Source organism: Dendrobates tinctorius, unplaced genomic scaffold (genome assembly GCF_039654945.1).
Source record: "Dendrobates tinctorius isolate UK_male_01 unplaced genomic scaffold, ASM3965494v1 ptg000063l, whole genome shotgun sequence".
NCBI lineage: Eukaryota > Metazoa > Chordata > Amphibia > Anura > Dendrobatidae > Dendrobates > Dendrobates tinctorius.
The window spans coordinates 23,267,512-23,290,124 of record NW_027361731.1 but is presented as its reverse complement, the minus strand read 5'-3'; the positions used below and the strand labels follow the sequence as shown (position 1 = coordinate 23,290,124).

The 22,613-nt window shown below is 47.0% G+C and overlaps 1 protein-coding gene across 3 annotated transcripts in view; it reads left to right on the top strand.

Annotated features, from left to right (window-relative positions):
- Positions 1 to 2,869: 2,869 nt before the first annotated feature.
- FOXK2 (forkhead box K2) overlaps positions 2,870 to 22,613 on the top strand; it is a 36,539-nt gene continuing 16,795 nt past the window's right edge. The window contains exon 1 of one of the 3 annotated variants that reach the window (XM_073579670.1): positions 2,870 to 3,319. In XM_073579670.1, coding sequence (XP_073435771.1) covers positions 3,024 to 3,319 — 296 coding nt within the window. In that variant the 5' untranslated portion in view covers positions 2,870 to 3,023. The remainder of the gene's footprint in view (positions 3,320 to 22,613) is intronic. The other 2 variants (XM_073579672.1, XM_073579671.1) reach the window with 2 other exon arrangements.

Genomic DNA, 22,613 nt, shown 5'->3' with positions numbered 1-22,613 from the left:
ACCCCCCACCTGACACCCCCAATATCTCGGGAACGAAAGGAGATCTAACGCTAATTTTTGCTGATCAAACCGGATCTAACGAATATCTATCAGAATCCATCCAAAAAACGGCAAATTTCAAATTAGGGGGGGCTAACCCGTACCTAACCCCCCACCTGACACCCCCAATATCTCGGGAACGAAAGGAGATCTAACGTTAATTTTTGCTGATCAAACCGGATCTAACGAATATCTATCAGAATCCATCCAAAAAACGGCAAATTTCAAATTAGGGGGGGCTAACCCGTACCTAACCCCCCACCTGACACCCCCAATATCTCGGGAACGAAAGGAGATCTAATGTTAATTTTTGCTGATCAAACCGGATCTAACGAATATCTATCAGAATCCATCCAAAAAACGGCAAATTTCAAATTAGGGGGGGCTAACCCCCCAACTGACACCCCCAATATCTCGGGAACGAAAGGAGATCTAACGCTAATTTTTGCTGATCAAACCGGATCTAACGAATATCTATCAGAATCCATCCAAAAAACGGCAAATTTCAAATTAGGGGGGGCCAACCCGTACCTAACCCCCCACCTGACACCCCCAATATCTCGGGAACGAAAGGAGATCTAACGTTAATTTTTGCTGATCAAACCAGATCTAACGAATATCTATCAGAATCCATCCAAAAAACGGCAAATTTCAAATTAGGGGGGGCTAACCCCCCAACTGACACCCCCAATATCTCGGGAACGAAAGGAGATCTAACGTTAATTTTTGCTGATCAAACCGGATCTAACGAATATCTATCAGAATCCATCCAAAAAACGGCAAATTTCATAGTTGGGGGGGCTAGCTACGGGTTAGCCCCCCCTGGAAAAGATCGTAAATATCTCATTTTGCAGGGGTGATCTAACGTTAGTTTTGGTTGATCAAACCGGATCTAACAAAGATCTAATGAATGTAGTCATTTTTTACCCAAATTCTCACTAAGGGGGGGCTAACCTGGGGTTCCTGAGGTATATTTACCATCAAATTGCACATTTTAATTTTTTAAGTACATTTCACCACATTTTTAATGCAAATTTATACATATTGCTTTATTTTTTAGACAAATTTGAGCCTTGACAGCATTTTCTGAGGTGAATGTAACAGCATATTGTTTTTTTTTACTAAGTAAATTTCAAATTTTGACAGATTTCAGAGGTAAATTTGCGACTTTTCTATATTTCTTGTCATTACTTAAGTCCTGTCATCCATTTTCCCTTTTTTTAATGTGATAAATTTGCCATATTTTGATAAATCGTACATATCGCTTCACATCTGAGGTAAATGTGAGACTTTACAGTGTTTCTGAGCTGCTTATGTCGCCATATAGATTTTAAATAAATTAGTAAGTAAATAAATTTAGTAAATTTCACATTTCTGAGGTAAATTTGACATTATGCTGTATTTCTCAGCAAATGTTGTATTTTTTTTATATTGTAAATTTGCCATATTTATGTAAATCACACATATCGCTTCAGTTCTGAGGTAAATATGAGACTTTACACCATTTCTGAGGTAAATGTGTGGCCATACTGTTTTTTTTACAGAGTAAATTTCATATTTCTGAGGTAAACTTGACATTTTGCTGTATTTCTTAGCCTTTTTCATTTTTTATTGTAAATTTGCCATATTTTTGCATGTTTTAGGTACATCGTACATATTGCCTCATTTCTGAGGTAAATATGAGACTTTACACCATTTCTGAGGTGAATGCGTCGCCATATTGCTTTTTTTTAGAGTAAAAATCACATTTCTGAGGTAAAGTGGACATTTTGCTGTATTTCTCAGCTATTTTTCCCTTTAAAGTGTACATTTGCCATATTTAGGTAAATCGTACATATCGCTTCACTTCTGAGGTAAATATGAGACTTTACACCATTTCTGAGGTAAATGTGTTGCCATACTGTTTTTTTACAGAGTAAATTTCACATTTCTGAGGTAAAGTGGACATTTTGCTGTATTTCTCAGCTATTTTTGCCTTTTTTATAGAGTAAATTTGCTACGTTTAGGCAAATCGTACATATCGCTTCACTTCTGAGGTAAATATGAAACGTTGCACCATTTCTGAGGTGAATGCGTCGCCATATCGCTTTTTTACACATTTCTGAGGCGGTTGACGTTTTTTTACGTCGTGTATCAATATTGATCTCCTGTCGTACATGTATTACTATAAATACCATATATTTCTGCATTTTTTGGGTAATTTGTACCCTTGTCTTCATTTCTGAGGTAAATGTGTGGGGATATTGCTTTTTTCACCCAGTACATGTGAGCTCTCGCCCCTTTCCTGTGACATCCCGCCACCTTTCATGTCTTATTTACGGTATCTCTGCATTTTTGATGACCCTCGTATTCCTGTCAGCTATTTGTTAGGTAAATCTCGTCAGATTTCTCCTCGGACTGTGCGATGCTTCTGATTTCACTGTGTTTTCATGTCAGACTTCGCCGACATTTGACGATCCTGTCTGATTTGCTGCCATTTTTGGCGGATGCATGTCGGCCCCCGCACACACACAGACACACGCACCTCGGAGCCTCCTCCTGTGGCTGTTTGTTGTTGTTGTGGCCGCGGTTTGTGTGATAGCGGCCCTGCCATGCTGTTGATAGAATAAACCCCTCCCGTCCACATTTTTGCAGGCCCAGGCCGCTTTCTGCGCTACAACCAAACCCGCTGTAACCACGCCCACTGCTGTCATTAACAACTTCAGCACGCCTCAACCTACCTGCAAGCCACGCCCCCACTCGCCTCTTTTCAGTCAATACACGTCTCAACCGACCCTAGCGCCACGCCCCCCTGCGTGACGTCTTCCCAGCCGGCTCCTCCTATTGGCTGCCGCCCGTCGGCTGCGTGCGCTTCAGTTAGGCTGCGCCTCCCCCTTTCCTTTTCTCTTGCTGCCGCCGCCGCCGCCGGTCCCCGGAGCTCCTGTCAGCCGCCCCCGGGCGTACGTCCGTCCGTCCCCTCCCTCCCCTCCGTGTGTGCTGACAAGATGGCGGCGGTGGTGATGAGCGGCGGGGTGTCGGTGGCCCGGCTGGAGGGCCGAGAGTTCGAGTACCTGATGAAGAAGCGCTCGGTGACCATAGGCCGGAACTCGTCGCAGGGCTCCGTGGATGTCAGCATGGGGCACTCCAGCTTCATCTCCCGCCGGCACCTGGAGATCTTCACGGCCGGGGACGACGACGAGGCCGGGGGCGACTTCTACCTGCGCTGCCTGGGCAAGAACGGGGTGTTCGTGGACGGCGTGTTCCAGAGGAGGGGCGCCCCGCCGCTGCAGCTGCCCCGAGTGTGAGTACCGGCAGGGGGCGCCACCGCTGGGCTGGGGGGTGGAGGGATGAAGGGGGTCCTGATGGAGGGGTGAAGAATGATGAAGGGGATCCTGATGGAGGGGTGAAGAATGATGGATGGGTGAAGAGGGTCCTGATGGGGGGTGGAAGAATGGGGATCCTGATGGAGGCGTAAATAATGATGGGGGTGGGGGTGAATGATGATTGGGATCCTGATGAGGGGGGTCCTGATGGAGGGGTGAAGAATGATGATGGGGGTCCTGATGGAGGGGTGAAGAATGATGATGGGGGTCCTGATGGAGGGGTGAATAATAATGAAGGGGGTCCTGATGGAGGGGTGAAGAATGATGATGGGGGTCCTGATGGAGGGGTGAAGAATGATGATGGGGGTCCTGATGGAGGGGTGAAGAATGATGATGGGGGTCCTGATGGAGGGGTGAAGAATGATGATGGGGGTCCTGATGGAGGGGTGAAGAATGATGATGGGGGTCCTGATGGAGGGGTGAAGAATGATGATGGGGGTCCTGATGGAGGGGTGAAGAATGATGATGGGGGTCCTGATGGAGGGGTGAAGAATGATGATGGGGGTCCTGATGGAGGGGTGAAGAATGATGATGGGGGGGTGAAGAATGATGATGGGGGGGGTCCTGATGGAGGGGTGAAGAATGATGAGGGGGGTCCTAATGGAGGGGTAAAGAATGATGAAGTGGTCCTGATGAGGGGTGGGGGGGTACATAATGATAGAGGATCCTGGGGGAAGATAAGGGGTGAATAATAAAGAGAAGACATAAGGCAGTACAGATGGGTGGGAGGGGTAAATAATAAAGGTGAGGGGTAAATAATGATTAATGGGGGATGGTAGGGGTAAATAATTAAGGTGTATCCTAGAGGGAGATGATTGTAAATAAAGGGGTCCTGGGGGGATGAATATGGGGTACTGAGGATCAGATAAAGGTGTCCTGAAGTGAGATAAATGAGTAGCAAGAGTGTGGGAGGGGTACATAAGGGGGTCCTGATGGCAAATAACGAGGGGTCAGAAACAAAGATGAAGAGGAAATGCTGGAGGGCTGCTGTACAGTAGGGGGGTGGTAAGAGAATTGAAGGTGCTGAGAGCATCTGAAAGGGGAAAACAATGGGGGAAAGTTTATATAGAGATCATGGTCGGGGTCAGAAAATGAAAACCTGCAGTGAAAAGAATGGGGGCCAACCAATCCACCTGAAAATGTGCTACTGATAATGGGGCAGAGGCTGCAGTGAGTAGTGGGGTCTCCAGGACTATAGGTAGTAAGAAGTGAAAAAGGAAACATGAGTGCGCAGGGGTATTGTTACCCTGAAAAGGGGTTTCTATAGAAGCAAAGGGGTAAATGAGGGGGAGGTGGGATAATGATGGGGGCAGAAATGGAGAAAGAAGCTTCTGTAGGGGCTGCAGGACTCTTAGGAGTTGGGTATGTGGGAAAGGTAAATAATGGGGGAGGGGATATATACAGTCTGATGACGGAGGGGCTCGGACATGAGCAGGCGGAGGGGATGTTTACACTTGGAGTATGACAGAGCATGCTGGGAAATGTCATTTCTGCTGTAGGGGTTGGGGGTGACTGCAGAGCCCCCTGTATACATGTGACCCACAGTGGTCTCCAGGTCACGGAGCAGTAACAACGTATATAGATATGAGCAAGAAATGTCTCCAGGGCTGCAACAGTGTATGGTCTGCCTCGGGGGAGGGCCGGCCGGCCTGACAACATGGCTGCTTCTGATTTCCTGCTTTTAATTGGTAGATTGATGGCTGGTGGTGAGCTACCTGTGACGTCCTCCAGATCAGTGTGCGACCGTCTATTGCTCGATGTTATCAGCCAAATATTGCATCCGCAGTTCTATCATAGACAGTCAGCCTCTATCTTGTGCCGTCGTGTGGTGAGCCTCAGTAGTTGGGGCGTTCTGGGAGTTGTAGTTCTGGAGTCCTGTTGGTGTTGTCTACTTTAGTCCTTGGATCAGGGACACTACAACCTTCTCCATTTGCAGCGAGTCCTTGGTGCTGACGGCATCCTGGGATTATGGTGTCCTTGTCCTCCGGGAGGAGGGGGACTGACGTTGGGAATGTTTTTGTTTTGGTTCCACCTCTCCTTCCTGCACAGGTACAAGGCAGCCCCCAGCCACTGTCACCTCCGGCTCCATTCGTCACCTGCTCTATGTACAGTCTCCCCTGCCATGATGCTTTGTGCCCGTGTATAACCCCCGGCAGGTCTATAGGGCACAGGTCTGTAGGCGCACACTTGGTTCGCTCGCTGCTTATCTTTGTCATATGTGAAAGTGTCATCTTGGGTTAAGGATGGAGCGATAGCGATAATTATTTGTATTTTTAATGGGGTTTTTTTTCTCAAGTACATAATGCTGTTTTTTGGGGGTTTTTTTTAGTTTTAGGAGTGTTTTTTTCTTTATTTTTTTTCTCTATTTTCCTTACTCTAGTTTCTTTTATTTGTAAAAAAGTCTAGACATGTGGAAGTCTATAACGCATGAGGCCGATAAGATGCGACCTGTCAAATGTCCAGTTATTGCTCTTATTTTCTTCCGTTACTACCAAGTATTTATTTTTCATTATTTTTTTCCACTATTTTATATTATTTTCATTTTATTTTCATTATTTCATATTTTTATTTTTCATTTTTTTCCATTTTATTTTCTTTTTTATATTTAATTTTTCCTTTTTTCATTTTAATATTTCATTTTTATTTTAATTTTTCATTTTAATCATTTTTAATTGTTTATATTCATTAGTTTTCACTAATTTTTTTCATTTTATATTTCATTATTTTTGTTTCATATTTTTCTTCTTTTTTTTCATTATTTTATGTAATTTTTCTTCATTTTAATTCATTTTTCTAATTTTTCATATTAATTTTCCTTTTTTTATCATTTATTTTGTTTTCATTTGTCACTATTTTTCAATAATTTTTTATTTTTATATTTCATTATTTTTGTTTAATATTTTTTTCATTTTTTTTTTTAAATGTGCTTATTTATTTATAAATTGGCCAACGTTTCAAGAGATTCGGGGGCACTTTTTTATTTAGCGCTAATATCTTTACCAAAGGGGTGTGGCTCACAGGGTTCTGTATTTGGGGCATAAACTTTTTTTTTTTTACTCAGATTTTATATAAAATGTTGACCCTTTTGACTTTTTAGGCTCCTTATTTCCCTCTGCGTCCAACTTTGAAGTCGTGTTTAGTTATAAATCAGCGGAGAGGAGCTCAGAGACAGAAATGAGTGCTATACTCCTCCCCTCATAAACCAGCTCGCGGACAAATTCTCAGTTTTTGTGTTCCTCTTCCAAACACCGACACATGTGGTCCAGGCACTGATGTGCGACACTACCAGGATTTACCCCCCCCTAGTGAAGGGGTTCAGGGTTTGGTTTTCTTGACTTTTGATCCTGATTTGTCTCACATCTAGAGCTGCGCTTAGTTTTGCACTGGGAGCTGAGCAGTATTGTGAATGCAGCTCTGGAGGCTACAGATGGAGGGCTGTCTTGTGAATTATGGCCTGCTCTCTGCAGACTGACACATTGTAACGGAATACTAAGCTCCTTGTAGCAAATGGGTGATGTTGGGGGGTCCGGACTCTGCTTCCTACCAGTGGATGGGTTCACTGTCCCCCGTGCCGCGGCACCTACGCATTGGTGTAAGCAGATTACCCCGGGCAGGGTCGGGCAGATTATCTTGTCCCGCTTGCTCTCTGACCTTCTTACAAGGAAGCGCAGGCCTGGATTACAGAGGTCAGCGGCGTTCAGGCGGAAGAGTTCCTGCCCTGCATTTTCAATTCTGTGGGCTCCCCTCTGAGGTTAAAGGGAACCTGTCAGCTGCATTTCACACCCCAAATAATACTCGCATGTAGGTCTTTCAAAGACAAGTCCAGCGATGCCATTGCTGAGAAATCGACCTTTGAATTGATATGCAAATGAAGCTGAAGAGCTAGGGTAGATCTGAAGCCTCTGTCGCTCCAGCTCTGTTTCCCGCCCAGCGCCATCTCTGGCTTCTGTGCTGTGTGACTTCAGTAAAAAAAAAAATCGTCATTGCAGCAGAAGAAGGCAGTTATCCTGCTGGAGAGTAAGCTAGCAGAATTATGAGTGCAGCTCCGGATGCACATGACTATATTATGGTATTCTAGGTCACACTTATAGGTGCAGAAGGAGCAGCATGTGGTAGCACACTGCACCCGCAACTCTGATCAGTCTAGTTATAGGGCAGCATTAGCTGTGGTGAAAACTGGCCACTTCCTCTCAGCTCACCAGGACTGAGGGGCTTATATGGAAGGCTGGAGGGCAACACAGGCCAGACTGATACATTGTAACAAGACCTCAGCACAGAGGATTGTACACACTAAATGGAATGAGAATGAAAACTCAGCTGTGATAGATCTGGGGTATAATACAGGAGGTAACCCAGGACCAATAATGTATGTACACAGTGACTGCACCAGCAGAATAGTGAGTGCAGCTCTGGGGTATAATACAGGATGTAACTCAGGATCAGTAATGTAATGTATGTACACAGTGACTGCACCAGCAGAATAGTGAGTGCAGCTCTGGAGTATAATACAGGATGTAACTCAGGATCAGTAATGTAATGTATGTACACAGTGACTGCACCAGCAGAATAGTGAGTGCAGCTCTGGAGTATAATACAGGATGTAACTCAGGATCAGTAATGTAATGTATGTACATAGTGAGTGCAGCCAGGGCTGTGGAGTCGGTAAGCCAAACCTGCGACTCCGACTCCTCAATTTCCCTTACACCGACTCCACGACTCCGACTCCGACTCCCACACATATTGCTTATATTTAAGTGAAAAATTTATTGTAGTACAATGTGAACCTCAGACATTTAATCATTTTTATGATCCAATAATCAAGATATTTAGATAGAACAGAATATATATTGGTGTACTACCCGGTTTTCATTCTTTTTGGTACAGATACGATATGGATAGACAGATATGGATAAATGGAGCAGATTTCTAATCTGCTTTTGCTATTGAGAACATTATCTATGAGCTCAAAAACCTTTCAGGTGATGCAGTTTTTTAAAAAGATGATCAACTTTTGCAGCTGAAAAACGTATCCTCAAAAAACACAGGAAAAACGCTGTGTGTGAATGTAGCCTTAGATCAGGAATATAACAGCCATTTATAGGACATTTCATAACTTTCCCAAACTCCTATGAAAAAATATTCAGCACATCCTGCATTGAATTACTGTACCCAATTTATTATATATTTTAGGAGTCGGTCCATTTTATACCGACTCCACCAAAATGAGCACCGACTCCACGACTCCGACTCCACAGCCCTGAGTGCAGCTCTGGGATATAATACAGGATGTAACTCAGGATCAGTAATGTATGTACACAGTGACTGCACCAGCAGAATAGTGAGTGCAACTCTGGGATATAATACAGGATGTAACTCAGGATCAGTAATGTATGTACACAGTGACTGCACCAGCAGAATAGTGAGTGCAGCTCTGAGGTATAATACAGGATGTAACTCAGGATCAGTAATGTACACAGTGATTGCACCAGCAAAATAGTGAGTGCAGCTCTGGGGTATAATACAGGATGTAACTCAGGATCAGTAATGTAATGTATGTACACAGTGACTGCACCGGCAGAATAGTGAGTGCAGCTCTGGGGTATAATACAGGATGTAACTCAGGATCAGTAATGTAATGTATGTACACAGTGACTGCACCAGCAGAATAGTGAGCGCAGCTCTGGAGTATAATACAGGATGTAACTCAGGATCAGTAATGTAATGTATGTACACAGTGACTGCACCAGCAGAATAGTGAGTGCAGCTCTGGGATATAATACAGGATGTAACTCAGGATCAGTAATGTATGTACACAGTGACTGCACCAGCAGAATAGTGAGTGCAACTCTGGGGTATAATACAGGATGTAACTCAGGATCAGTAATGTATGTACACAGTGACTGCACCAGCAGAATAGTGAGTGCAACTCTGGGATATAATACAGGATGTAACTCAGGATCAGTAATGTATGTACACAGTGACTGCACCAGCATAATAGTGAGTGCAGCTCTGGAGTAAAATACAGGAGGTAACTCAGGATCAGTAATGTATGTACACAGTGACTGCACCAGCAGAATAGTGAGTGTAGCTCTGGGATATAATACAGGATGTAACTCTGGATCAGTAATGTAATGTATGTACACAGTGACTGCACCAGCAGAATAGTGAGTGCAGCTCTGGGATATAATACAGGATGTAACTCAGGATCAGTAATGTATGTACACAGTGACTGCACCAGCAGAATAGTGAGTGCAACTCTGGGATATAATACAGGATGTAACTCAGGATCAGTAATGTATGTACACAGTGACTGCACCAGCAGAATAGTGAGTGCAGCTCTGAGGTATAATACAGGATGTAACTCAGGATCAGTAATGTAATGTATGTACACAGTGATTGCACCAGCAAAATAGTGAGTGCAGCTCTGGGGTATAATACAGGATGTAACTCAGGATCAGTAATGTATGTACACAGTGACTGCACCAGCAGAATAGTGAGTGCAACTCTGGGATATAATACAGGATGTAACTCAGGATCAGTAATGTATGTACACAGTGACTGCACCAGCAGAATAGTGAGTGCAGCTCTGGAGTAAAATACAGGAGGTAACTCGGGATCAGTAATGTATGTACACAGTGACTGCACCAGCAGAATAGTGAGTGTAGCTCTGGGATATAATACAGGATGTAACTCTGGATCAGTAATGTAATGTATGTACACAGTGACTGCACCAGCAAAATAGTGAGTGCAGCTCTGGAGTATAATACAGGATGTAACTCTGGATCAGTAATGTAATGTATGTACACAGTGACTGCACCAGCAGAATAGTGAGTGCAGCTCTGGGGTATAATACAGGAGGTAACTCAAGATCAGTAATGTATGTACACAGTGACTGCACCAGCAGAATAGTGAGTGCAACTCTGGGGTATAATACAGGATGTAACTCAGGATCAGTAATGTATGTACACAGTGACTGCACCAGCAGAATAGTGAGTGCAACTCTGGGATATAATACAGGATGTAACTCAGGATCAGTAATGTATGTACTCAGTGACTGCACCAGCATAATAGTGAGTGCAGCTCTGGAGTAAAATACAGGAGGTAACTCAGGATCAGTAATGTATGTACACAGTGACTGCACCAGCAGAATAGTGAGTGTAGCTCTGGGATATAATACAGGATGTAACTCTGGATCAGTAATGTAATGTATGTACACAGTGACTGCACCAGCAGAATAGTGAGTGCAGCTCTGGGATATAATACAGGATGTAACTCAGGATCAGTAATGTATGTACACAGTGACTGCACCAGCAGAATAGTGAGTGCAGCTCTGGAGTATAATGCAGGATGTAACTCAGGATCAGTAATGTATGTACACAGTGACTGCACCAGCAGAATAGTGAGTGCAGCTCTGGGGTATAATACAGGATGTAACTCAGGATCAGTAATGTATGTACACAGTGTCTGCACCAGCAGAATAGTGAGGGCAGCTCTGGGGTATAATACAGGATGTATCTCAGAATCAGTAATGTAATGTATGTACACAGTGACTGCACCAGCAGAATAGTGAGTGCAGCTCTGGAGTGTAATACAGGATGTAACTCCGGGTCAGTAATGTATGTACACAGTGACTGCACCAGCAGAATAGTGAGTGTAGCTCTGGAGTATAATACAGGATGTAACTCAGGATCAGTAATGTAATGTATGTACACAGTAATCCCCAGGTGTGTGCCGGTTCTGTTGTGCCTAGTCTTTTTTGTTGCCGCGCATTTCATGGCGATCTGTTAAGACTTAGAACATGCAAAGGGGAGCAGTGGGAATGTTTACCTACGGGGGGGGGAATATCGCCCGGCCTCCATATTTATAACCGTGGAGCTGGAGTGTTAACTGTACGTGGGCCGAGGCCTCCGGACGGACTGACGGCGATCGGCCAACTCTACACATTTATCATCTACCGGCGCTTTCACGTTTATCCCTCACCTGATCCCGTGTGCTGATCAGCTGCGATCTGGGATCTGACGACCATTGTATGGCCACCAGAGCACCTCATCCATCTGGTATCATCTCTGTCCGAGCGGCGGCCACTTCTGTTGTGGGTTGTCGCTGCCCTACAATGTTTCCTCCTTGCATAGCAAATCCCTCGTTTTGTAACCCCGGAGAGGAAGCAGGGTCCACTCTGCAGAGTATAAGGGGCAGGAATCCCCTACACCAGCACCATAAACATCCACAGCGTTATAAGGCCATAACATCCGGCAGCCCAGAAGATCCGCTCACTGACTTCTACTTTACTTTCCTTTTTTTTTTTTTTTTTTTTTTTTTTACCCACCACTTGGTGTTTAATTGTTTTTGGGTTTTTTTTACATCACTTATTCCCTATCCACAGGATCGGACCACTGTGATCAGGACGTTATTCCCTATCCACAGGATCGGACCACTCCGATCAGGACGTTATTCCCTATCCACAGGATCGGACCATTGCGATCGGGACGTTATTCCCTATCCACAGGATCAGACCACTCCGATTGGGACGTAATTCCCTATCCACAGTATCGGGCCACTGCGATCGGGACGTTATTCCCTATCCACAGGATCGGGCCACTGCGATCGGGATGTTCCCTATCCACAGGATCGGGCCACTGCGATCGGGATGTTATTCCCTATCCACAGGATCGGGCCACTGCGATCGGGATGTTATTCCCTATCCACAGGATCGGGCCACTGCGATCGGGATGTTATTCCCTATCCACAGGATCGGGCCACTGCGATCGGGATGTTATTCCCTATCCACAGGATCGGGCCACTGCGATCGGGATGTTATTCCCTATCCACAGGATCGGGCCACTGCGATCGGGATGTTATTCCCTATCCACAGGATCGGGCCACTGCGATCGGGATGTTATTCCCTATCCACAGTGTCAGACCACTGTGATCAGGACGTATTCCCTATCCACAGGATCAGACCACTGCGATCGGGACGTTATTCCCTATCCACAGGATCGGACCACTGCGATCGGGACATTATTTCCTATCCACAGGGTCGGACCACTGCGATCGGGACGTTATTTCCTATCCACAGGGTCGGACCACTGCGATCGGGACGTTATTTCCTATCCACAGGGTCGGACCACTGCGATCGGACGTTACGCCCTACGCACAGGGTCGGACCCCCATCGATCGGGACGTTGCCCTGTGTTCACAGGGTTGGACCTCAGCGGTCGGGGAGTTGCCCCCTAGGCACAGGGCCGGACCCCCAGCGATCGGGACGTTGCCCACTAGGCACAGGGCCGGACCCCCAGCGATCGGGACGTTGCCCCCTAGGCACAGGGCCGGACCCCCAGCGATCGGGACGTTATGCCCTATCCACAGTGTCAGACCACTGTGATCAGGACGTATTCCCTATCCACAGGATCAGACCACTGCGATCGGGACGATATTCCCTATCCACAGGATCGGACCACTCCGATCGGGACGTAATTCCCTATCCACAGGATCGGGCCACTGCGATCGGGATGTTATTCCCTATCCACAGGATCGGACCACTGCGATTGGTATGTTATTCCTTATCCACAGGATCGGGCCACTGCGATCGGGACGTTATTCCCTATCCACAGGATCGGACCACTGCGATCGGGACGTTATTCTCTATCCACAGGATCGGACCACTGCGATCGGGATGTTATTCCCTATCCACAGGATCGGATCGGACCACTGCGATCAGGACGTTATTCCCTATGCACAGGATCGGACCACTGCGATTGGGACGTTATTTCCTATGCACAGGATCGGACCACTGCTATCGGGATGTTATTCTCTATCCACAGGATCGGACCACTGTGATCGGGACGTTATTTCCTATGCACAGGATCGGACCACTGCGATCGGGACGTTATTTCCTATCCACAGGATCGGACCACTGTGATCAGGACGTTATTCCCTATGCACAGGATCGGACCACTGCGATCGGGACGTTATTCCCTATGCACAGGATCGGACCACTGCGATCGGGACGTTATTTCCTATCCACAGGATCGGACCACTGCGATCGGGACGTTATTTCCTATCCACAGGATCGGACCACTGCGATCGGGACGTTATTTCCTATCCACAGGGTCGGACCACTGCGATCAGACGTTACACCCTATGCACAGGGTCGGACCCCCATCGATCGGGACGTTGCCCTGTGTTCACAGGGTTGGACCTCAGCGGTCGGGGAGTTGCCCCCTAGGCACAGGGCCGGACCCCCAGCGGTCGGGACGTTATGCCCTATCCACAGTGTCAGACCACTGTGACCGGGACGTTGCCCCCTATGCACAGGGATGGAACCCCAGCGATCGTGATGTTGCCCTCTAGGCTCGGGGTCAGACCCCAGCAATCGGAACGTTGCCCCTAGGCTCAGGGTCGGACCCCCAGTGATTGGTACGTTGCCCCCTAGGCTCAGGGTCAGACCCCCAGTGATTGGTACGTTGCCCCCTAGGCTCAGGGTCGGACCCCCAGTGATTGGTACGTTGCCCCCTAGGCTCAGGGTCGGACCCCCAGTGATTGATACGTTGCCCCCTAGGCTCAGGGTCGGACCCCCAGTGATTGGTACGTTGCCCCCTAGGCTCAGGGTCGGACCCCCAGTGATTGGTACGTTGCCCCCTAGGCTCAGGGTCGGACCCCCAGTGATTGGTACGTTGCCCCCTAGGCTTAGGGTCGGACCCCCAGTGATTGGTACGTTGCCCCCTAGGCTCAGGGTCGGACCCCCAGTGATTGGTACGTTGCCCCCTAGGCTCAGGGTCGGACCCCCAGTGATTGGTACGTTGCCCCCTAGGCTCAGGGTCAGACCCCCAGTGATTGGTACGTTGCCCCCTAGGCTCAGGGTCGGACCCCCAGTGATTGGTACGTTGCCCCCTAGGCTCAGGGTCGGACCCCCAGTGATTGGTACGTTGCCCCCTAGGCTCCGGGTCGGACCCCCAGTGATTGGTACGTTGCCCCCTAGGCTCAGGGTCGGACCCCCAGTGATTGGTACGTTGCCCCCTAGGCTCAGGGTCGGACCCCCAGTGATTGGTACGTTGCCCCCTAGGCTCAGGGTCGGACCCCCAGTGATTGGTACGTTGCCCCCTAGGCTCAGGGTCGGACCCCCAGTGATTGGTACGTTGCCCCCTAGGCTCAGGGTCGGACCCCCAGTGATTGGTACGTTGCCCCCTAGGCTCAGGGTCGGACCCCCAGTGATTGGTACGTTGCCCCCTAGGCTCAGGGTCGGACCCCCAGTGATTGGTACGTTGCCCCCTAGGCTCAGGGTCGGACCCCCAGTGATTGGTACGTTGCCCCCTAGGCTCAGGGTCGGACCCCCAGTGATTGGTACGTTGCCCCCTAGGCTCAGGGTCGGACCCCCAGTGATTGGTACGTTGCCCCCTAGGCTCAGGGTCGGACCCCCAGTGATTGGTACGTTGCCCCCTAGGCTCAGGGTCGGACCCCCAGTGATTGGTACGTTGCCCCCTAGGCTCAGGGTCGGACCCCCAGTGATTGGTACGTTGCCCCCTAGGCTCAGGGTCGGACCCCCAGTGATTGGTACGTTGCCCCCTAGGCTCAGGGTCGGACCCCCAGTGATTGGTACGTTGCCCCCTAGGCTCAGGGTCGGACCCCCAGTGATTGGTACGTTGCCCCCTAGGCTCAGGGTCGGACCCCCAGTGATTGGTACGTTGCCCCCTAGGCTCAGGGTCGGACCCCCAGTGATTGGTACGTTGCCCCCTAGGCTCATGGTCGGACCCCCAGTGATTGGTACGTTGCCCCCTAGGCTCATGGTCGGACCCCCAGTGATTGGTACGTTGCCCCCTAGGCTCAGGGTCGGACCCCCAGTGATTGGTACGTTGCCCCCTAGGCTCAGGGTCGGACCCCCAGTGATTGGTACGTTGCCCCCTAGGCTCAGGGTCGGACCCCCAGTGATTGGTACGTTGCCCCCTAGGCTCAGGGTCGGACCCCCAGTGATTGGTACGTTGCCCCCTAGGCTCAGGGTCGGATCCCCAGTGATTGGTACGTTGCCCCCTAGGCTCAGGGTCGGATCCCCAGTGATTGGTACGTTGCCCCCTAGGCTCAGGGTCGGACCCCCAGTGATTGGTACTTGCCCCCTAGGCTCAGGGTCAGACCCCCAGTGATCGTGACGTTGCCCCCTATGCACAGGGCCCCAGCGTTTGGGGCGTGTCCTGGTAGGCTGCCAGCCTCTGATTTTTGTACCCCTGTGTTTATCCTGCCTCCATGTTGGCTTTTTTCTGGTGCTGGCTGGCAGCCTACTGCGGTACAGTACATGTGCCTGCCCGGAGTGTCACGTCGGATCCCGGCAGCGGCAGAACTTGTGTCTACAAGCCGGCGGTGGAGCGCTCCCGGCCTGCGCCTTCCTCCCTTTGGCAGTAGCTCGTCTCCTTTTTGGCTGCGGTACTGGATTTTTCTCCCAGTCGGAGCGGGGACGGTGCCAGCTCGTTGTGCACCTTTACAGACTTATGGGAATTTTTAGTTTTTATGTATTTTTCTCTCCTGTTCTGTGAAGCAGGTAGCTCAGGATGAGCAGGGCTGTGTATGAAGATACGGGAGAACACATTTTCTCTTCATTCATCCTCCATCTTAAAGGAGATTTGCACATATTCCCTCTTCTAAATCCTTTCTACTGGTTTGAACTATTTTTTCCTGGTGCAGCCTGCAGTGTAAGGCTATGTGCACACGTTGCGGATTTGCCTGTGGAATTGTCTGCGCAGAATCTGCATCTCTTGGCAGAAAATGCAGTTAAAAGTCTGTGCGTTTTTTATGCGGATTTTCATGCGTTTTTTAAGCTAAATAAAGTTGTAATATTTAACAAAAAAAGTTGTGATGTAATTTCCTTGTCCAACCTCCTCTTTTACATACTCCATTGAAGAATAATGTTTACACACACACATAAGCGAGAGACCTGTCTGTAGAGCGAGAGACCTGTCTGTAGAGCGAGAGACCTGTCTGTAGAGCGAGAGACCTGTCTGTAGAGCGAGAGACCTGTCTGTAGAGCGAGAGACCTGTCTGTAGAGCGAGAGACCTGTCTGTAGAGCGAGAGACCTGTCTGTAGAGCGAGAGACCTGTCTGTAGAGCGAGAGACCGACGTAGCCGTAGAGCTAGACTTAGGAATCCTATTTTATATCACAAGGTGATTTATTTTCTTATTTCATAAGCAAAAAAGAAAACGACCTTGACTTTTAAACCGTGCGTCTATTTTATAGAATCCTGCCTGCAGTGTAAAGAATGGGGGGTTATAATTCTTCCTTAAATATAAATGCCGCTGGTACAACAGGGTACTTTATTTATGGTTTTTTTTTCACAATCCTTTTACAGTGAAGCGGTCAGGCAGACCATAACGTTTCGCCCTAGATCTCTGCCCAGTCTTAAAGGCGCAGGACCCGTGTATTGTCTATCGTCTATTTACTGCTGTCGTCAGTAACTTTGAAGAAACATTGCTGGAAAGAAGCGCTGCGGTTTCCCCTGCGCAGGGCCGCACATTGGTGTGTGCTTCCTTCCTGCTGCGGTCACCCATCGTATATATTGTGGAGGGGGGGTGGTCGTCACAGTGTGTTCCTCCCGGCGGTGCGCACATGGCCTACTTCTAGGTGACTGCTGCGAGCCAAAAATAGGAGAATGCATTGCTGCACGTCAGACCAATTATGGCCGACCTAAATAGTGCAGACCAGTACGGGGTGCACCAGAAAGATCAGGATGTGCAGATTCCTGGGACCTCCTGGACAACAGTGTGACACTAAGTCAGTCACTTAGTACAGGCCTCCAGATTGACCCAATGACCCCACCAGTTGGCAAATACATGTCTGCTAATGGCCAGTGACTGCAAGGAGTATAGTGTATACTCTCCATGTGCCGAGTGATTCATGCGGGAGCATAGTACTCGCTCATATCGATGCCTCCCCCCAGGGCCTCCTAGAATAGCCCTGTGTATATATGTTTACACACAGACGTCCTGTGGGACACCGACACTCATGTGCACCACACGCTACCGCTTGTTTTTGTTTATGAAGATGTAGCGACGACACAGGACACCCGAGGCTGTGTTACATAACTCCCATCCTCCCCCTGTCACTGTGTACATGATGTGGGGGGTGGAGAACGAGTATGTCACATCCTGCCTGTCCTCCCATCATGTGCATGATAGTAAATATATTCCTGTACATAGGAGAAGTATTATAGTAGTTATATTCTTGTACATAGGAGCAGTATTATAGTAGTTATATTCTTGTACATAGGAGCAGTATTATAGTAGTTATATTCTTGTATATAGGGGCAGTATTATAGTAGTTATATTCCTGTACATAGGAGAAGTATTATAGTAGTTAGATCCTTGTACATAGGGGCAGTATTATAGTAGTTATATTCTTGTACATAGGGGGCAGTATTATAGTAGTTATATTCTTGTACATAGGGGGCAGTATTATAGTAGATATATTCTTGTACATAGGGGCAGTATTATAGTAGTTATATTCTTGTACATCGGAGCAGTATTATAGTAGATATATTCTTGTACATAGAAGCAGTATTATAGTAGTTATATTCTTGTACATAGGGGCAGTGTTATAGTAGTTATATTCTTGTACATAGGGGCAGTATTATAGTAGTTATATTCTTGTACATAGGAGGCAGTATTATAGTACTTATATTCTTGTACATAGGGGGCAGTATTATAGTAGTTATATTCTTGTACATAGGGAGCAGTATTATAGTAGTTATATTCTTGTACATAGGGGGCAGTATTATAGTAGATATATTCTTGTACATAGGGGCAGTATTATAGTAGTTATATTCTTGTACATCGGAGCAGTATTATAGTAGATATATTCTTGTACATAGGAGCAGTATTATAGTAGTTATATTCTTGTATATAGGGGCAGTATTATAGTAGTTATATTCCTGTACATAGGAGAAGTATTATAGTAGTTAGATCCTTGTACATAGGGGCAGTATTATAGTAGTTATATTCTTGTACATAGGGGGCAGTATTATAGTAGTTATATTCTTGTACATAGGGGGCAGTATTATAGTAGATATATTCTTGTACATAGGGGCAGTATTATAGTAGTTATATTCTTGTACATCGGAGCAGTATTATAGTAGATATATTCTTGTACATAGAAGCAGTATTATAGTAGTTATATTCTTGTACATAGGGGCAGTGTTATAGTAGTTATATTCTTGTACATAGGGGCAGTATTATAGTAGTTATATTCTTGTACATAGGAGGCAGTATTATAGTACTTATATTCTTGTACATAGGGGGCAGTATTATAGTAGTTATATTCTTGTACATAGGGAGCAGTATTATAGTAGTTATATTCTTGTACATAGGGGGCAGTATTATAGTAGTTACATTCTTGTACATAGGAGCAGTATTATAGTAGTTATATTCTTGTACATAGGGGCAGTATTATAGTACTTATATTCTTGTACATAGGGGCAGTATTATAGTAGTTATATTCTTGTACATAGGGAGCAGTATTATAGTAGTTATATTCTCGTACATAGGGGCAGTATTGTAGTACTTATATTCTTGTACATAGGGGCAGTATTATAGTAGTTATATTCTTGTACATAGGGAGCAGTATTATAGTAGTTATATTCTTGTACATAGGAGGCAGTATTATAGTAGTTATATTCCTGTACATAGGGGCAGTATTACGGTTTATGGGTATTCTTATTTCTTCTCTTTCCTGATTATTTCCTCCTGACCCAGTTTGCTGTCTCCTCTTTATCTCTCATCCTGTATAATGGGAGCAGATCGTGTCCCTATGGAGGCTGTGTGGTTGTGGGCCTAACATAGTGGGGGGCTGAGGCCTCCTTTTGGCCCTGTGCTTGCCTCGGCTGAGCCGTGTGTTTGTTGTTGCGGCCTCCCTGATATTTCCATCCTTCTCCTTGGTTGCCTGGTGAAGCTGGTGAATTACAAGCAATGTCAGGGACAGAGAATGAAATCGCTATAGCAACGGCTGGGCCTCTGCTGACTCTGTGCAAGCAGATCCTTAACCCTTCAGCGACACCACCAATGTGGAGGACTGGAGGCCCAGGAGGCAGATATCCAGCCATTGTGGTGGAAATGCAGGAAGATGCGATTCCTCTCTTTTCCGATGCCGTTTTTTGGGGGGGATTATTATTGGACCGTGGTTTTGGTCGGATTTGTCCCATGAAGAGGTCGGACAGGAACCAGATTCTGCCTAGCGCCCCCTAATGACAGAGAGGAGGATAACACGGTGACATCATTGACTTCGACAGATGAATCCAAAGATCTATAAAGATAGCAAATCCAGAGTGGGGGCCTAGTGTCACAAAATCAGCGGAAGGAGCAGGGACCTCCAAGCAGCACAGAGTATTTATGAACAGTATGGAAGGTAATAGAGGGCACTGAATAGTCTAAGGGCAGCGAGATATCAGACAGTTGCCTAGAGGAAACGGCAGGAACCCCTTCAGCACCAAGTATTTCAGGACATGATCGTGCATATCCACTTAGCAGCGCTGAGTATTTTAGATGAGAGATTTACTGATCAGACAGAGAACTTAGTAGAAGGAACCGGTTTCCCCAACAGCACAGAGTGTTTCAGGAGAGTGTTCTACGCCTCTTTCACCCAGTGTGGTAAATCCTAGACTTGTGAACGGTTCTGTTCCCGTTCGCTCCTCTTTCTCCCGGTGTGATATATCCGGCTTCTGTGTTCAGGTCTGGTCCTGCTCACCCCTCTTTCTCCCTGTGTGATATATCTGGCTCAGGTGGTCAGGTCTAGTCCTGCTCTCTCCTTTCTCCCGGTGTGATATATTCGGATCCTGTGGCCAGTTTTAGTCCTGCTCGCTCCTCTTTCTCCTGGGTATGATTTACCTGGCTCTTGTGGTCGTTTCTAGTCCTTCTCTCTCCTTTTTCCCAGTGTGATATATCCGGGTCCTCAGATCAGTCCTGGTCCCGCTTGCTATCTTTTCTCCCGGTGTGATATATTCTGGTCTCGCTTGCTCCTCTCTTCCCCGGTGTGTTATATCAATCTCCTGTGGTCGGTTCTGGTCCTGCTCACTCCTTTCTACCGATGTGATATATCCTGCTCCTGTAGTCTGTTCTGGTCCTGCGCTCTCCTTTTTCTTCCAGTGTGATATATCCAGCTCCTGTGGTCGGTTCTGGTCCTGCTCACTCCTTTCTACCGATGTGATATATCCTGCTCCTGTAGTCTGTTCTGGTCCTGCGCTCTCCTTTTTCTTCCAGTGTGATATATCCAGCTCCTGTGGTCGGTTCTGGTCCTGCTCACTCTTTTCTACCGATGTGATATATCCTGCTCCTGTAGTCTGTTCTGGTCCTGCGCTCTCCTTTTTCTTCCAGTGTGATATATCCAGCTCCTGTGGTCGGTTCTGGTCCTGCTCACTCCTTTCTACCGATGTGATATATCCAGCTCCTGTAGTCTGTTCTGGTCCTGTGCTCTCCTTTTTCTTCCAGTCTGATATATCCAGCTCCTGTGGTCGGATCTGGTCCTGCTGGTTCCCCTTTCTCCCGATGTGGTATATCTGGCTCCTGTGGTTGGTTCTTGTCCTTCTCGCTCCTTTCTCACAGTGTGATGATATTTCCGGCTCCTGTGGTCGGTTCTGGTACCACTCGCTCCTCTTTTTCCTGTTGTGATATGCAGGGCTGTGGAGTCAAGTCGGAGCTCATTTTGGTGGAGTTGGTATAAAATGGACCGACTCTGACTCCTAAAATATATAATAAATTGGGCACAGTAGTTCAATGCCGAATGTGCTGATTATTTTTTCATAGGAATTTGGGAAAATTATGAAATATCCTATAAATGGCTGTTCTATTCCTGATCTAAGGCTACATTCACACACCGCGTTTTTGCTGTGTTTTTTGAGGATATGTTTCTCAGCTGCAAAAGCAGATCAGCTTTTTAAAAAACCGCATCACCTGAAATGTTTTTGAGCTCATAATGTTTTCAATAGCAAAAGCAGATTAGAAATCTGTTCCATCCATTTATCCATATCTGTCTGTCCATATCTATCTGTACCAAAAACAATGAAAGCCGGATAGCACAGAGAATGAGGGTACCGTTACACTTAGCGATGCACCAGCGATCCCGACAACGATATGGATCGCTGGTGCATCACTAAGTGGTCGCTAGTGAGCTGCCACACAGGCAGATCTCACCAGCGACATCGCAGAGGTCGCGGGTCGCTACTTACCTGTCAGACACGGCGATCCAGACGTCCTCTGCACGCGTCGCTCGTCGGCGCCACAGGAAGCCCAGCAGGAAGCGCCCGACGAGAAATGATCCAGGATCTTCTCGCACGATCAGCAGCGGGGGAGCCGGTCGGAGGTAAGTATCACATGCAGCAATATCGCTATAACGTCACAAAATCGGTGCTGTTACAGCGATATTGCCAGCGATATCGCTATGTGTAATGGGGGCTTAACACTTTTTTTTTTTTTTATAGCACCAGTCAGGTAAGGCCTGTTTCACACATCCGTTTGTGTCCATCAGTCCAAATCTGGCGTTTTGCGAAAAAAACAGATCCGCCATTTTTCTTGGCGGATCCGTTTTTTTTCCCATTGAATTGCATTACTGGCAGATCTTGACGGATGGCCATCCGTTGGATCCGTTATTTTGCGGATCCGCCAAAATTTTGACGTACGCCGACATGCCCGAACGGACCATGCAGCGTTTTTTCGAGCGGCCGGATCCGCATTTCTCACTGCGCATGCCCAAAAGACTTCACTCAGCCGCAAATTTAACCCTAAACTCTGTTCTGGCGGCTGAAAAATTTTGATCTCTCGCGCTCACTCTCTCTCGCGCGCTCTCTGGCTCTCTCCTTCCCCAGGCAGCGGTTCCTTTAAAATTCTTCCTTTGACGGATCCGTTAAAATAACGGTCCGGTGCCAAACGTTGTGGTCAGTACAGGAACGGATCCGTCATCCGCCATTTTAGTGGATTTTGACTGACCAAAAAAACTCATGTGTGAAACAGGCCTTAACCTCATAGCTGCCCAAAAGGACGCCCAGGACAGGCATTGCTCGTCTTCAGTAACACATCAACATCAACAGACAAGGGTACAATACAGACAAGTAAACATATTCAGAAAGAAGGAAGGCACTTATCTCAGAAGAATTGCTAGAGTGAACAGGATAACACGATTAAGGTAATTACTTCTTAAAGAATATTTAAACTTTCAATAAACTGTGCACAAATCAATGGTCCAGTAT